This window comes from Colletotrichum fructicola (assembly GCF_000319635.2).
Source record: "Colletotrichum fructicola Nara gc5 chromosome Unknown KSG_Nara_v1_contig05, whole genome shotgun sequence".
NCBI lineage: Eukaryota > Fungi > Ascomycota > Sordariomycetes > Glomerellales > Glomerellaceae > Colletotrichum > Colletotrichum fructicola.
The window spans coordinates 554678-570746 of NW_027094055.1; the positions used below are offsets into that span (position 1 = coordinate 554678).

The window sequence follows — 16069 nt, forward strand, 5'->3', positions numbered from 1 at the left end:
CTTCACCGGCTGCCTGTGCTTGACCTGCGCTGATATGTCTTCGCCTCTAGAGCGTCTTTGGCGGGTATTCATTGGATCGGCCTCAAGCTCGTTATATGAATCAGATCATGTATGATCTATTGGTATGGACAAACAAAACCGCCCGTGACTTAGACGGTGCATACAAAAATATTGCCTCTTCCCATAGCCGGCTGTTCGCGGCGCATGGTCATTTCTTTTCATCCAAGAAAGTCCCTCCTCAAAAGCCAAAAAAGTTTACCAGAAACGCCTCCCTTCGTTCAATGTATTGCTTGTCGCTTTACAAACCCATCCAGTTCCCGTTCACACTACCGCCCATGCCCTCGAACCCCGGCACGTACCCATTCCCAAACATGGCTGAAAACTCATCCAGCGCCGGCGGCATCGGCGACAGGCTCCCGTCGAGCCCGAAGAACGGCATCGCCGGCGGCAGCGACGCCGTCCCCTGCCTCCCGGTCCCAGGCGCCACATGACCGCCGCCGCCGCCGCTACCACCACCATGCCCGTGGCCGCCGCCGGTCCGCCAGAACGCCGCGGGGTGCGGCGGGATCGGCAGCCCGGCATCGTGGCTCCGCTCGCTGCGCGCGTCGTGCGCAGGCGTGTCCGTCTTCCACAGCATCTCCCACTTCTTGAAGCGCGCGTAGTCGGACTCCTTGGCGGAGCTCGACGCGGCGTCGTCGTTGGCGTCGAGGCGGGAGATGGCGCGCTCGAAGGCCTCGATGAGGGACATCTCTGACTTTGCGGACTCGCCGCCGGTGGACATCTCCTTGAGCATGGCGAGGCCGTCGCGGAGGGCCTCGCGCAGGCGGTCGGTCTTCTTCTGGAGACACTGCGTGATGATGACGAGGAGGGCGGCGCGGCAGGAGGAGAACTCGGTGTAGGAGGCGCGGGCGAGGCCGATGCTGTTGCGGAGGAGGCGGCAGGTCTCGACGACGCAGAGGGCAGCGTCGACGCAGTCTGCGACGAGGACGGAGCGCGGGTGGGCTTTGCCGGCGGCGGCGGCGGCGGCGGAGCCGGTGCGCGGGGGTACGGCAGAGTCGGCGGGCGAGCCGGAGGAGGAGGCGGTGCTGCGGGTGGATTCGCGGGGGAAAATGAAGGGGCGGCCGGCGAACATGCGGACGAGGCAGTATTCGAGGCGGAGATGCATGTCGGGGCGGAAGACGGCGGATCCGGGGCTCGGGTCTTTGCAGAAGGTGGTTTCTGGGAGGTTGTTCCACCAGGTGTGCAGCTGCGCCTTCATTTCGACTAGTTTGGTTATGCCGTCTGGGATTTCGTGCTTTTCAAAGGTCTTGAAGAGGGAGCTGGACGCTTGTTAGCTGTGAAGAGGAGAAGCAGATTAGAGTACTAACATCTGATGGCTGATCCGGCTTAATGCTTGGTTTAGCTGGAGGGTGGCCAGCATGTGTGCGGTGTTTGGTGGCGGTGAGCCGGCCCATATGTTTGGTCGGTCGACCGGCATCTCGGCGTCGACATCTGCGGCGGCGATGGAGAGTGGTCGGCCGTGGAATATGCCGATGCGCCTGGGAGTTGTCAGTACTACTGCAGATGAAGGCTTCGCGACTCCCGCGCTTACTTTTCTGTTGTGTAGGCCGTCCACCACACGCGGTTCCTCGTCTCGCGGATGACGGGGTCAATGAGGTCTCCTGGATACTTGCGGTGCATGCCGTTCTGTATGGCAAGCTTCACGGCAAGGTTGAGGTACACGTATGACAGTCCGGATGCATCAAGAGGGAGGGTGTAGAGGCCGATGAGCAGGCAGGCTTGCACACTCTCCAGGCTGGATATCGTGATGACATCTGGTACGAGCCTGCACGCCTGCTGATAGAACATGATGCCAATGGTGTCCTCGGAGAACGGGCTCGACTCGGCAGGGGCAGTCGGCACCCTGCCCCTCTCATCGCGCGAGTCGAGATACGCATATTGCGTGCCGATGGCGAACACAATCAGAATGATGCACATGGTCCCAACATCTCGGCGTGTGAGAGACCCTGGGTTCTCATACACAACGTCCAGCTTCTCTTGCAGCCAGTGCCGCTCAACGTAGAAGTAGCTGGTCTCGGCATGGTTGAAGAACGCATGGACGAGGAAGTCAGCCACGTAGCGCGGAGGCAGTGACGAGAGCGAAGCGACAGTGTTGGATGTTGACTGCAGCTCCTCGGGGCGATAGTACTCCTTGAACTGTGTCTTGGGACCGTCTGGGGTATCCTGAACGATGTAAGCCCTTTGTGATCCAAGTCAATGCCGAGGTGGACATGCATTTACACACTGCTCTATCCACTGCTTTATCCGCATGGAAAAGTTCCAGTGTGAGAACTCGCCGGAGTAGTCTAGCCACAGTCAGTTCCGGGGGGCGCCATGAACCTCATGTCCGGGGCCCATCTTACGGGTGATGTTATTCTCCAATGGCTGCACGGTAATCTCATCCACCTGGAACGAATCGGAGCTTTGCGACTTCACCTCGACCTCGGCGCCGACGTCCGGGTCCATGGTAGCGTCCGGATCTGGTTGCGGTCCCGGGGCTTCCGGGCCGGCTCGTCCTTTCTCTACGGAATCGGCCAAGGTCTTTAAGGTCTCGGCATCGAGTCTACTCTGGCCGGTGTAGTGGGCGAGCAGACGCTCCATATAGGCCATCCGCTGCCTCAACTCCGAGTCCTCCTGCTGCGACGGGCGGGGTCTATTGATATCCGCCAAACGGTTGCCTCGTCAGCCACGTGTTGAAGCACTTGATGGAGATCCATGGCATCTCGCGACTCATGACAAAGCGTGGATTACAAAAAGAAAGTTTAGTTTACCTTGCCGCACTCTCAGCGCCGGGCTCTTCTCTGGTGGTGGGCGTGAGAAACTCACACTGCCGGCGGAGGCGGGTGCACCGCCGGCAGGGGACTCCGCCGTCGCATTTCTCCTTGAGTCTCCGGCATCCGTCGCAGCTTGGTCGCGTCAGCATGGAAGGCACTTTTCACGGGGCCACAGTGACGGCGACGAGCTGGGAGGGGAGGGGAGATGGGCTTAGAGGGAGGGACCGAGGGACTGGGGAAGGGGAAGGGGAGGGCCTCATCGTACGCTCGAACAGCCCGCTTTCGCTCCTTATCCGCGACGCGGCGCTGCTTGTGTCGTTGCAGACGCAGACCGTCGTCGGGATCCATCGACGTTCGGGTCGCGATAGCCGATAAGGGGTGTGAGAAAGACGGCGGCGGCGGAAAAGTCAAGGCAAGGCCAGATAGGGAGCCGCACGCCGATCAGCCAGCGCAAAGGCAAGGCTCCCGGGCCGGTTCGCGGTTCCAGGTCTCGGGGGGCGGGCGGTGCGTGTAACTTGAGACCCCGGGAGCGGAATGCTTGTGTGCAGTGGCGGAGAATGGAGGGAGGGAGGGAGACAGGTCTGGTCTCGGCCTCACAGACAACGCATTGAGTCTCTCTCCCTTGCAACTAGGTAAGGTAAGGCAGGTAGAGTTCGCGGTGTGCGGCTGGCGTGCGTGCGGGTGTGAGCAAGGTATGCGGGTGGGTAAAGGGAGGATTTGTTGGCCGGCTCCAAGATTGTGTGTGAGGAGAGCTAAGATAGGCTGGAGCTGGATGAAGTCCCGCGCCTTTCCTGAGAGGGGAGAGAGGGGCTGAATTTCGGCGAAACCTGCGCCGCGGTCGGGGCTTCGGGGACCCACTCTTTTCTGCTGACAGGACGCGGGAAGCCGGCATGCACCCGGTCGGAGCCGAACACGCATCCCTGTGCCTATCCGCACACGCTCCCAAGGTAGTAAGTATCTGGAGATGCTGACTCGTGCCTCTTTTTCCTCTATTTCACATTCCAGATCGCACTCTGCCTGACGATAGATACATGAGCAAACTTCATTAACCCCCGGATAGGTACCCCACGAACAGTGACAGGCCAGCTATTCCCTGCCATGCACCTTATCTCTTAAGTAACCCCCATTAAAGCTTCGCCTTGACCTCTCCCTCTCCCTTCCAAACCGACTTCAATCCCTCCTCCAGCGGGCTGTCCTTGCGCGAGATCCTCGCCTCTGACGTCTCCATGATGCTGGGCAAACCCGTCTCCGCGAACGCAACCCCATCCCTTACCATGGCCGCAACCCCCTTGCTGGACAGGAGAATCTCAGGCATACCGTGACCCGAGAACCCAGCGATGATGAACTGCCCGGGCTTGCCAGGCACCGCCCCAAGATGCGGCATGAAGTCAGAGCTGTACCCCATAACTGTCGCATTCACTTGTCAACAATCACCTGCCTCATTCGGACACACGGGGGACGGAATGCCATGCACACTCACTGCCAGTCCACACCCGATCGACCTCAGCCCCGCTATCCTCCCAGCCCCGGAATAGCCTCTGCATGTAGCCGTCAAAATACGGCGCCGCGCCCCGCACCAGCTCGTCGTCGCGGACGTTGTCGAACCACTCCGCGCGCTTGTGCCAGAACATCTGCCGCGCCCCGCCCACGACGATGCTCCCGTCTGCCCGCGGGATGAGGTAGTCGTTGTTCACGGCGTCGAAGCGGATGCCGTACGTGTTGACCAGGTGCGGCGTGCGGATGCCCTTGGGCGACGTGATGCGGCTGCAGATACCGCGGACGGGCACGATGCGGTTTTCGTACTGCGGGAGGACCTGCGCGGTGTAGCCGTTGGCCGCGACGACGACTTTGCCGGCCGTGATGGCGCCGCGGGGGGTCTGCACCGTCCACTTGCCGTCTGCGTCTGGCGTCTCGGAGACGCTGCTCACGGGCGTGTTGGCTTGTAAGTTGACGTCCTTTTCGAGAAGACGGTGCAGGATCTGGTGGACCATTTTGGCGGGCCAGAGGTGGGCGGCCGTGAAGGAGAAGCAGCATTTAGCGCCCTTCACCCCGGATACCTGGGAACGTAACGTCAGCGACCATTCGAGCTGTGAGTTTCCATCAACGACTTGCCCTTTCGGCATCCTGTTCAGGCGTGAAAGCCACATCCTTCAGGTTGACCTTGCCCGCTTTCAATAGCTCGCGATAGGCTGCTTCGGTTTGCTTGGCATGCTCCGGGTCAAGATATACATCCACAGCCCGCGTGAGGTCGAAATCGCAGTCCAGGCCCTCGCTCCCAACGAGCTCCTTCACTGCATACACATTAGATGCCTCGAACGCTGCGAGTTTTGCAGCCTCACCGGCCCCGTAGAGCTTGGTATACTTGGGGACGTTGAAGTATGTGTCGGGCTTGACGTGTCCGCCGTTCCGTCCCGACGCGCCGGAGCAGACTTTCCTGGCCTCTAGAATCGTGATAGAAGGTGGAGACGGGTTGTCTTTCAGGATATGATACGTCGTAGCCACTCCTGCAAAACCAGCGCCGATAATGACCACATCGCTGGAAGCGGGTAGGTCTGGAGTAGTGCGATGGTCGTCCAGCGCCCGCGGGGAAGAGTTCCAGAAGGGGGTGACGGGGTTGGCGACAGGGGCCCGCATGTGTGTCGGCTTCTGGGTAGCCATCATGAGCGACTGTAATTGATCCGGGGTAGATGTCACGAAAGGAGCTAAGCATCAAACGGCGAAAACGATCACAATCAATTGATAAGCGATCCGTTTCGAGTTTCTATATACGAAATATGTGCAAATCCAAAGCACTGCTGCATTGGTCGCCGCATACGAGTGTTGCAGTATCATGAACCGACAACCGGCACAGATTTGATGAGCACGAAGCTGCAGACCGATGACAATCGGAGTTGTCGTTCGATTGCAAGAGATAAGACGCCGGCATGTTGATGATTCCCCGCCGATACCCCCAGAGGTCGAGTCCGCCTCGTTGCCAACCCTCCTCACGCTTCAGGCGGGGAACACGGAGGTTCTCCGAGACCGGAGGCCGACCCGGCCACGGACGACACGGAACCGGCAACTAGCCGGTACGCCAGACCTCGGCCACTCAAACTCAAGATAAGGAAATGTCCTCCCGACGCAGGGATAAATGGCGTATCAAGCGTATCACTTCACCACCGGCATATGCTTGCTCAATAAAAACGTTGAATAATATTAATGACGTAGTCTTCGTTGGATGGTCTTCAATTGCGAAAGCGGGCTCCTAATCACGCTTTCTTGCCTTCTGACGCGGCTATGATCTTCCGCGCCATCTCCGGCAACTCGTCCGCCATCACGTCCATTTCGCCAAACAAATCCACGCACGGCTCCTTCTCGTAGATGCTGCACCACGCGCCCTTGAACCCGCACCCCTTGGCCGCGCTCGCATCCCACATGTGCGCCGCGGCGAACCACGCCTCCTCCCCGCCGAAGCTCTCCAGCTGCGTCTTGTACGCCCGCGGATCCGGCTTGCCCAGCCCGTCAAAGTCGCAGCTGCGCAGGTTCTCCGCGGGCATGTCGATGCCCGCCCTCGCAAAGTAGCCTCCCACGCGCTTGGCGTCGCCCGCTGTGAACGCCCACACGGTGAACCCGGCCTCGCGCAGGAGGGTGAAGCACTCCTTGATGCCGGGGCGGGCCTCGAGCTCCATGAAGCGCTCCATGATGAAGGCGACGTCGTCGTCGGTGGCGAGCTGGCGGGGCTCCGGCACGCCGGCCTGGTAGAGCATGCGGTAGAAGAGGCTGCGGAAGATGTCGTAGAAGCGGCGGTAGCGGCCCTGGATGCTGAGGTAGGTGTACTCTCGCTCGGCGGCCTCGATCCAGGCGAAGCCCAGGAGGGCGGGCTTGATCTGGTACTCGGCGAGCTTGGGGCCGAGGCGGGTGTCGATTGCGCGGTGGATCGCGTCGTAGGACATGCAGGTGCCTACGATGTCGAAGACGACGTGTTTCCTTGGGGCTGACATGGTGTTCTCTTGGTTGTGAAGGGCTGGGATAATTATTGGATGATAGTGACGTATGCTGTAAGGGGTGATGTCCTGCTTCCTGAGGCCTGATCCGGGAATATGTGCTTGACGATTTATACGTCCTCTTCGCCCGACCTGAAGCTTCATTAACGTTGTGATATCAAACGCTAGCGCAGACCCCATCACCGGTGCATCATTATCTTATCTCGGTGACTTGGGGCCGCGGGGATGAGCGGGGTACCGCAGGACCCCTCATCCCCAGCCGGCTTCCTTTTGCGGGCCCGAAGACCCGGCTGCGTATCTCTCGGCGGAGATCTGTCTGAGCAGGGTTGTCCTGATCTAGGCGAAGGGTTTTCCGGGGATGGTTGATAACGTGCCGGTTGGGGGACGCGTTGACTACCGTTCCCGGTCCGCGTGGACGTCAACTCCCGGCGTGCTCACATGGGCCCGGCCGGCCGGCAGTTGACGCGAGAGAGGGAGCTGACGGAGTTCTGTTCATCCAGCATCATCTGGATGTATCCGAAGGCTGCTCACTCGGAAGAATCCGTGGAAGCCGCGGCCTGGGGCCACACCAGCGGCCGGCCGTGGTCCATTTGACAGCAAGCTATTTTCAGTCACGAGATCGTAATCGTATTGTAGTGCTGCCAATTTTTGAGAGACTGTTGTTTGGCAGGCCCGCTACACCGCGCATTCCAAGAGCGGCAGGTGAAGACATGAAGACAGTGACCAATATCACTCATGATAAACTCCAGATTGGTTTGATTATCAAATGTTTTTCAATTGTATTTCGTCGCCTTTTGTGGCGGTGTCATTATGGTATCAGTGCAAAATCAACTTCAAAGAGGGCAAAGCCGCATCTCGGCATGCCCTCCGAGCTCAAACCAATGCTATGCTTTGTCCACCCAATCAACTTTTCCGTCCATGCCATGCTTTTTGCGCTTAAATTTACAGAGATGAGAAGGTCTTCTCGAATGCAGAAATCAGGAGAGGAACTGCAAAATAAAAGGTCAGTGAAATGTCCTCGGCTTCCCAGTTTCAGGTTTCAATATCAACTTACTGTGAGCCTCCTCAAAGATCAACATGGGGCGGAGACGGATGGTCTCCTTGCCGCAGGCACCAATGTTAACGCCAAGGCGCTTCATGGAGCCGGTGACAGCCGCCGCACTCTGGGTGTCGAAGGCGATGTAGTGGCCCTGGCCCTTGCCGCGCAGGTTCTGGACATGATCGGGGAACTTCTGGGCGAGCTTCTCCATCTCGGCGTAGAGCGCGGCGCCGACGCGCGCGGTCTGCTCGACCAGGTTGCGCTTGCTGATCTCGTCGACGACGGCCTTGCTGACGATGACGCGGGCCGGGTCGCCGATCCAGGTGTTGAACTGGCGGTAGGCCTTGTCGGGGACCAGCATGCGGTCGCCAAAGTAGTAGCCGGCCGTCTGGGCCTTCTTGGAGAAGGTGACGATGTCGGGAGGGGAGGTGAGGTTCCAGTGGGCGTGGCCCCAGAACTTGCCAGTGGCGCCGAAGCCTGAGTCGTGTCAGTGGGGGTCTGTCTTGGAGGAGTACAAATACCGGGGGAACCTACCAGTCTGGACCTCGTCGACAATCAGGACAACGTCGTTGTTCTTGGTGATGTCACGCAGGCCCTGGAAGAAAGCGGGCGAGGCATGGTTGTCACCGCCCTCGCTCTGAATAGGCTCGACGATGATGGCGGCAACGGGGCAGTGCCAGCTCTTAATAAGCTCCTCAACCTCCTTCAAGCAGCGCTTCTCCTCGGCATCGTTCTCGGCGGCATACTTCTCAAGGGGGTACTTGAGGGCAGGGAACGAGGCCTGGGGCCAGTTGAAAGAAGGAATATCCAGCTTGTGAACGGCCTTGGAGCGGGTGGTGGACAGACTACCGAAGCCACGGCCGTGGAAGGAGTTCTTGAAGCTCATGATGGCCAGCTCGGGCGAGCCGGGGGAGGTGTTGTGCAGGCAGGAGTGGATCTCCTCGTGGGACCACTCGGCCTCGCCACGCTCGCGGCGGCGGTAGAGCATGAAGGCGGCCTTGTAGGCCAGCTCGTTGGCCTCGGAGCCGGACTGGGCGGTGAAGATGTGGTTCATGCCCTCCGGGGCGACCTTGAGCAGGCCGTCCTGGAGGATGTCGTGCCAGTAGGCGGAGGGGAAATTGCCGATGGCCGGGCGGTTGACCAGGGCGGAGATCATCTCGGGCGACTTGGCGGCCTCGATGAGGGTGGGGTTGTTGTAGCCAACCGGGATGGACGCGATCTGGGAGTAGCTGTTGGGGTGGTCTAAGATTAGCGAGCTGCGGGGGACAAGGTGGGATGCCGAGGATCTGCGGTGACCTCAGGAGGGGCACATACACATCGAGGAACTTGTTTCCATCAACGTCAACGATGCTTTTGTGTGTTAGTAACTGCTAAAAAGGCGTCTTCTAGCCATGACACATACTAGTTGTCGTGGCTCTTCTCGTAGTCGACGACGAAGTGAACGGCACGAGCGTCAAAGACAGCGTCAAGCTTCTTCTGGCTGGCCTTGGACATGGGTCCAGGGACCTCCGTGGTGACCGAGTGCTCGACGAAGGAAGGCATCTTGTCGGTCTTACTTTCAAGACAATCGGTGATCTCGGGTGTTGTCAAGGTCGAGTCTCAAGCGTAGAAGTAGAGTATCGTGATGAGATGTGACTCTGTGATGAGATTGGCGAACAAGAGCAGAATCCATCAACGAGTTGAAGAAGAACGTCTATTTATCTCCCAGAATCTCGCAACACCCGAGAGCTTCCGATCGCCTCTCGAAGACAGACAGCCGGGGACGAAGCCGGCCGGTCCCGAGCCGGCCCCATCCGGGCCCAGAACGGCTTCAGAAAAGTCCCCACCATCTCCATCGGAGCTAGCATGATCCCCCGATTGCGGCTCGTTATGACCACCAGAAACTCACCTTGAGGCGTTTTCTGTCCCGTGCGTTTCTTTTCCCACGTGGAATTGGTCCGATTCTTTACCATATCTAGCGGGTTGATATGTGTCATTGTCCCCCCTCCGCTGTCGACCCCACCCCGTGGCCCCGGGCCGGTCCCACTTTCGTTTCGCTATCGCTGGGTTTTCTGAGGCACACCGGCATCGCGACGGCGCGCGCGGTCCTGTGATAACATCGTGAGTGAGTGAGGGGTTCATATAAACCGCCGGACCGCGAAGGCTATATGCTGCAATTGCCGCGGTTCACACTAAGACATCAGACCACTTTGCTGCAGGGTTTCTTGACGTGCATTGTTTCTGCTAGCAACTGTTATTCAAAATGGCGTCAGGCGCACACCAGGTGAGTGCTCATGCATGCGAGGAAACCGCGGTCTTCCGGTCTGCCCGCAACACCGTCCCGGGAGCTGACTTGGGAGGATTAGTTGAAAGATGCTTCACTCTTGAAGACGGCGTGTTATGTGAATGGAGAATGGGTTGGCGCAGCCTCGAGCAAGGTGTTTTCTGTCGAGAGTGAGTCGCCTCCTGTTTCCAAGACCTCAATTCATCCTGACACTGAATGCAGACCCTTCCACTCTTGCCGAGGTGGCCACATGCCCTGAATTTGATGAGAAGGACACTGAAGCTTCAATCCTCGCCGCTCATGAAGCCTTCAAATCTTACCGCAAGACTCCCGCGCGAGCGAGGGCCCGCTACCTGCGCAAGTGGTACGACCTCATGATGGAAAACGCAGAGGATCTGGCCGCCATCATCACCCTCGAGAACGGCAAGCCCCTGGCCGACGCCAGAACAGAGGTCGCCTACGCCGCATCCTTCTTCGAGTGGTTCTCCGAGGAGGCCCCCAGGATATACGGCGATACCATCCAGGCGAGCAACCCAAGCTGCAGACTCGTCACCCTCAAGGAGCCCGTTGGCGTCTGCGGACTGATCGCCCCCTGGAACTTCCCCGCTGCTATGATCACGCGCAAGGCCGGTCCTGCGCTGGCTGCTGGCTGCACTGTGGTCGTCAAGGCCCCCGCCGAGGCGCCTCTGACGGCCTTGGCTCTGGCTGAGCTCGCTCATCGGGCTGGTATCCCCAAGGGCGTGGTGAACATCATCACTGCTCTGGATAACACTGTTTCCGTGGGCAAGGTCCTGACGACTCACCCGATCATCAAGAAGGTGTCTTTCACAGGCTCGACCGGCGTTGGAAAACTCTTGATGAACCAGTGCTCATCGACCCTGAAGAAGCTGTCTTTTGAACTCGGCGGAAACGCCCCCTTTATCGTCTTCGAGGATGCGGATCTTGATGCTGCTGTGAAGGGCTTGATTGCGTCCAAGTTCAGGATATCGGGCCAAACGTGCGTGTGCGCTAACCGCATCCTGGTTCACCGCGCTGTTTACGACAAGTTCACCAAGATGCTCGTCGACGCTATCAAGGGCTTTGTTATTGGGGATGGATTCGGCGAGAAGACGACACACGGCCCCCTGATTCACGGCCGCGCGGTGGCCAAGGTGGATGAGCACGTTAAGGATGCCGTTTCCAAGGGCGCGCGGGTACTTCTCGGCGGTAAGCCACTGACGGAGCTTGGCCCCAACTTCTTCGACATCACGGTGCTGGCCGATATGAAGCCTGGCATGAAGGTCTGCTCCGAGGAGACGTTCGGCCCGGTCGCCGCTTTCTTTGCCTTTGACACGGAGGAAGAGGCTATTGCGCTTGCCAACGATGCGGATGTTGGTCTTGCCGGGTACTTCTTCAGCAAGGATGTGTCGAGGTGTTGGAGGGTAGCGGAGGCGTTGGAGGTTGGTATGGTTGGAGTCAATATCGGTAAGAACCCCAAAAAAGAGACAAGAATCGTGAAAAGAGAAGTCGCTGACATTATTCACAGGCGCTATCAGCGACCCTGCGGCACCTTTTGGTGGTGTGAAGCAGAGTGGTTTCGGTAGAGAGGGTAGCAAGTACGGCATTGACGAGTTCTTGGTTACGAAGATGGTCATGACTGGCATCGAATAATGACACGAACTTAGATTTAGAGCTTTTAGACCAAGAAGAGCGATCTAATTACTAGACGGATTTATCTTCCTCCTCATAGCCTATCATTTGCTCCCTCGATAGCTTGGCTGCTACGCGGGCTTTGGGAGTGAGCCTCTCGTCTCCAGCGATGAATGCGAACTGTTCCTTCCACACTTCCCATCTCTCTTGGCTCCACATGGCCCTAGGCCCAGTTTCATGAAGCTTCTTGCACTGCTGATACACGAATCGACCCTCGTCGGGCCACATGATCCACTGCGCAGCAGCAATAGCATCTCCCGAGACCCTGTTGGGGCCGCCGATCTTTCGCTTCTCGAGATCAGGGTAGGTACTGCTTAATGGCATTATGTCGCCAAGCGCGGACAGAAATCCGCAATTGATGAGCCCGAGAGTGGTGATACGCGCAATCGCCGATTGGAAGTTGCGCCAGCGAACTTGTGTCTCGCTTCCAGGCGTTTCGATATCTGAATATGGATACGAATATTCTAGACCGCGTTGTTAGTAACAGTGAGCAGTGAGAACTGCCAGCTATTTCGGGAGTTTGCACAGACGAGCACACATACCTTCCGCTTCTCGGCGAAAGATTTCCGTTAACGCCATCCAATCGTCTCCGAACGGCCACAGCGTGATGAAATGGCTGTCGTCTCCATCGCCATTTGGAATGCCGTCGGGGACTTGGTGCTCGGGCATAGCCCGGAGTGCCTCGAGAAATTGAACAATAGTATCTTGACCAGGGTGGAAGGGAGGGAATGCGGAGCACAACTTGGCGATGGTCGGAAACACAAGGTCGATACTTCCGCTGGCATTCGGTGCTATCGCGCGCAAGGACATGCCCTTTGCTTCTTCCTCAGAGGTCAGGTTCTTGGGGTCAGGTCTCTTTAAGAGCTCTTTCAGGCGATTGTTGGCGTCTTGAACCACCCATGCGTCAAAATCAGCCGCTGCTTCACTCGGTGTCACGGTGCCGTCGATCAAATTCTGCAGCTTCCGTTTGTAGAGGATGTCTTCTTCGTCGTCATCGTCAGCAAACAGATTCAGACTCAGAACTCTTGAGTCTAGGTCTTCAGTGGCCATTCTGAGTTGTATTTTGTGAAGAGCGTGCAAAGTGATTGGTGCGGTCGGGCCTATCAGTAGGGAAAGAGCAAAGATGATGAGAAATTCTCGGTGAAGGGCAGAGCGGCACGCTCTCAGCAGAACGAGCAGATGTTTGTAGGTGCCTGTCCTGCAGGTTCCAGCGAAAAGCGTGCGACTTGGCGAACCATAACATAGTTTAATGAAGGATCAAGAAGAATTGAACTGCCTCAACTTGCCTCGATGTAAGTTGCCGTAAGGTAGGTGAGATGTGATGCCCCACACGAGATACCAATTTAACTAGCGCCGTGTGTGACTAGGATCAGTTCCGGTCTTCCGATGCTGAGGCTGAAGTTGTGTCTCTCGCTGACTCTCTCGCTGGTTCTGACTGGTCCCACGCCTGGCCCTCTTTTCGCACAATTCGCTGATTATCTCGCTGGCCCTGTCGCTCGTCAGAGTACCCCAGGCTCAGCCAGGGTCGATCTACAGAAACAGTCTAAAATAAGAAGAACGGAGTGCCGTCCGGGGGACGGAAACGGGTACATCTAGGGATTCAAGATGGGCGGCGGGTCGGTCGAAGTTTAATAGAACGCCGCGAGACCAAGAGGGACCAGGAAGACCTGCTCCACTAACCTGTACTGCGAGAATAACCCACCACAGAAGCATATTTGAACGTCTCTCCTCGGGTCCTCGGGTATCTAATCGCTCGATCTCTGGCGGATGGTCTATTTTCGTGATCGGTGAGTCCGACGTTCTTTCCCATACGGTAAACATGCTCTTCGCATCAATATACACATTACGTGCTGAGAGTAACATATCGGTATTCGGAATCACCTCTACATGGCCGAAAAGCTGCGTTCACAGCAAACGTCTGAGTAGCTGTACCCCTGTGCAAGATGAATCAACACATCTTGGTAAGAAACGATGCGTGCGCGTGAAAAAGAATATAAGCTGTGAAACAGCCTGTTCAAAATAGGCCATGTCGCATCACAACAATCAACACCTTCAACAAGCACTCCTTCACACTCTCTAGATCAAGTTCATTGGAAAACACTCCTTTACAGTCAAAATGCACTTCATCAAGACTCTGATCCCCGTCGCCCTCCTCATGGCTCCTATTTTGGCCGTCCCGACTCCTGCCACTGAGAATGATCTGGAAGCTCGTGCGGTATGTATAGCGACCTTCTTTTCTTCAGCTACCTCTGTAACGCTCGGAGTGTTACACTCCAATTGCCTGTGTACCACCCACTAACCTACATTGCCTATCAAACAGCCTCCCAAGTCAGCTCCTAAGCAAGCCCCCAAAAAGCCTGCTACTGTGACTTGCACGCCTACCAAGAGCGAGGCGAAGGAGAAGAAGTTTGTCGTGGAGATCGAAAAAGTCAAGATCGAAGCTACGAATGCCGGATTTGCCGCTGGCAAGAGCAGCTACCCGCACGTCTTCGGAAACCAGGAAAAGATCAACTGGGGTGTTGAGGCCTGCACCAACGGCAAACCCACCTTGTACGAGTATCCCGTGTTCTGGCAGGGCTACAAAGGTGCCGTGTGGCAGAAGGATGAGAAGGTCAAGAACCAGAACGTCTCTCCCCTGCGCGTCGTTTACGCGAACAGCAAGGGATCGGTCGTTTACTGCGGTGTGATGACCCATGTGGAGGTGTCGAAGGATTACCGTGGCAGCAAGGAGTTTAAGAAGTGTGTCTAAGCCGTGCTGGTGGGTTATCTACCGGTACAAATACGTCTTACCTTGGCAAGGAGGTTGAAAACTTTGGGCAGGGATGGACTTTTGCATTTTATCATCGACATAGACATAGACATAGAGTTTAAAAGCCTATCCATTTTGTACACAGACTATTCCATTTTACATTGGTTTTCCTCATTGCTTTTGGGAGACAATGGTATGACGAAATGCACATCTCATGGCCTTCGTACCTAGTTGCCAACGACACGGTGATTGCTCTTTGGTCACCAAACATCTGTCCCAATCCCTGCGAGATGCCCAAAAGCCCTTGCGAGAACTCTACTATCGGACCTCGATGAACCGCTTCTTATCCTTGAAGTGGTTGACCACTCTGGCAAGCCAAGGGGTGTAGGTTTTGCGGAGAGTATTGGTGTTGACCAATATAATCATGCATGAATTGGCACGAGAAAGGGTGGATATCATCAAACTCCTGTCGCCCGTGTTTCCAGAGTCGTCGGATCTCACGAGGTCAACCATAACGAAATCTCTTTCAGGCATCGTGACTGGTGTGTGTGCCTCCACATGACGGATCCCCTCATCTTGAAAGGCCTTTTCCCATTCAGTGACGCTGGAATTGTAAGGAGTCACCACTCCCGCAGAAAATTGGTGAGTCGAATCGATGTGGTTCCGGAGGGACTTTTCGCGAAGAGGCTTCAGGATGGTTTGCAGAAGCTGACATCCCTCATCGATGTGCTTGGGGTTGTAGTATCCCTCTGCCGAACTGATCTCTTTGGAATCCTTACATCGATCATGATGGCAAATCCAGACAGCTGTTGGCCGTACCTTTGCGCAACCAGGTCCCTGAATAGAGCCTGTGTTGGCGACGGAGAAGGGTTCTTCTGCACTGCCGTGATGCGATTGCCGTAAAAGACCTTTGAAACGACGTCGCTTACCAGACCGTTTGACCTATGATCGGCACACAGGTATTCATCGTGAGGGATCATGAACGACGCCACCATCCTTTGCAACAGCGACGTTTGGAGCTGGCTTGCGAAAGGATTGCTCTCTTGTATGGCGTTGAACCTGGCATCCCCACTTGCTCTTTTCGAAAAGAAGGCCCATTCCTGCTGATCAGGGTCGCCAACGAGGAAACAAGCTAGCGGGTCTTACTCCGCAATCAGGCACATAGTGTCGACTTCGCTAGATGAGCCAGCATCTTCGTGGACACAAATGTCTGCCCGAAAAAGCTGTCGAAATATCGGCGAAGCGCAAACTGCTGCAGGGGTGCCGACGACGACTTGAGTGGAGGACACAATCTCATATGCCAACGAGTATATAGAGTCCGCACAGAGCATGAAATAGTCTTCCTTTTCCATGCATTTCACGATTCCACTCCGCAGCTCGGCGTCTCTTTTGTTCAGCTTTTCAATTGGCTGTCTAAGTCGTTTTGCTATCATTTTGCTATCAGGCCTTCCAAAGTGAGCTCAGGTACCCGAGTTTGGTGACTGCTGTTGGCTGTCTTGAAATGAAACCCGTCCGGGTCTCCAACTGTAGCGA

General features: G+C 56.7%; 8 protein-coding genes across 8 annotated transcripts; 2 read left to right on the forward strand and 6 right to left on the reverse strand.

The window, feature by feature from the left end:
* Positions 1-298: 298 nt before the first annotated feature.
* CGGC5_v008837 (putative transcriptional regulatory protein) lies at positions 299-3161 on the reverse strand (the record flags this gene model as incomplete). The annotated part of the gene is made up of 7 exons (XM_066152070.1): positions 299-1319; positions 1368-1538; positions 1592-2223; positions 2281-2345; positions 2403-2692; positions 2811-2945; positions 3079-3161. 7 exons carry the CDS (start codon positions 3159-3161, stop codon positions 299-301), a joined length of 2397 nt encoding a protein of 798 aa, XP_066008363.1.
* Positions 3162-3939: 778 nt separating this feature from the next.
* On the reverse strand, positions 3940-4804 carry CGGC5_v008838 (uncharacterized protein; the record flags this gene model as incomplete). The annotated part of the gene is made up of 2 exons (XM_032034825.1): positions 3940-4220; positions 4294-4804. 2 exons carry the CDS (start codon positions 4802-4804, stop codon positions 3940-3942), a joined length of 792 nt encoding a protein of 263 aa, XP_031886144.1.
* Positions 4805-4913: 109 nt separating this feature from the next.
* Positions 4914-5471, reverse strand: CGGC5_v008839 (Amino-acid acetyltransferase; the record flags this gene model as incomplete). The annotated part of the gene is made up of 1 exon (XM_032034824.1): positions 4914-5471. The coding sequence occupies one exon, from the start codon at positions 5469-5471 to the stop codon at positions 4914-4916; it is 558 nt and encodes a 185-aa protein (XP_031886119.1).
* Positions 5472-6061: 590 nt separating this feature from the next.
* On the reverse strand, positions 6062-6793 carry CGGC5_v008840 (uncharacterized protein; the record flags this gene model as incomplete). Its single annotated transcript, XM_032034822.2, has 1 exon — positions 6062-6349. The coding sequence occupies one exon, from the start codon at positions 6347-6349 to the stop codon at positions 6062-6064; it is 288 nt and encodes a 95-aa protein (XP_031885983.2).
* Positions 6794-7738: 945 nt separating this feature from the next.
* On the reverse strand, positions 7739-9377 carry gatA-0 (4-aminobutyrate aminotransferase; the record flags this gene model as incomplete). The annotated part of the gene is made up of 5 exons (XM_032034821.1): positions 7739-7785; positions 7851-8312; positions 8370-9064; positions 9150-9185; positions 9238-9377. 5 exons carry the CDS (start codon positions 9375-9377, stop codon positions 7739-7741), a joined length of 1380 nt encoding a protein of 459 aa, XP_031885982.1.
* Positions 9378-10077: 700 nt separating this feature from the next.
* CGGC5_v008842 (putative succinate-semialdehyde dehydrogenase) lies at positions 10078-11748 on the forward strand (the record flags this gene model as incomplete). The annotated part of the gene is made up of 4 exons (XM_032034820.1): positions 10078-10098; positions 10181-10268; positions 10321-11562; positions 11624-11748. The coding sequence occupies 4 exons, from the start codon at positions 10078-10080 to the stop codon at positions 11746-11748; spliced, it is 1476 nt and encodes a 491-aa protein (XP_031885916.1).
* Positions 11749-11799: 51 nt separating this feature from the next.
* Positions 11800-12837, reverse strand: CGGC5_v008843 (uncharacterized protein; the record flags this gene model as incomplete). The annotated part of the gene is made up of 2 exons (XM_032034819.1): positions 11800-12251; positions 12330-12837. 2 exons carry the CDS (start codon positions 12835-12837, stop codon positions 11800-11802), a joined length of 960 nt encoding a protein of 319 aa, XP_031885914.1.
* Positions 12838-13903: 1066 nt separating this feature from the next.
* On the forward strand, positions 13904-14536 carry CGGC5_v008844 (uncharacterized protein; the record flags this gene model as incomplete). Its single annotated transcript, XM_032034818.1, has 2 exons — positions 13904-14002; positions 14108-14536. The coding sequence occupies 2 exons, from the start codon at positions 13904-13906 to the stop codon at positions 14534-14536; spliced, it is 528 nt and encodes a 175-aa protein (XP_031885913.1).
* Positions 14537-16069: the final 1533 nt, after the last annotated feature.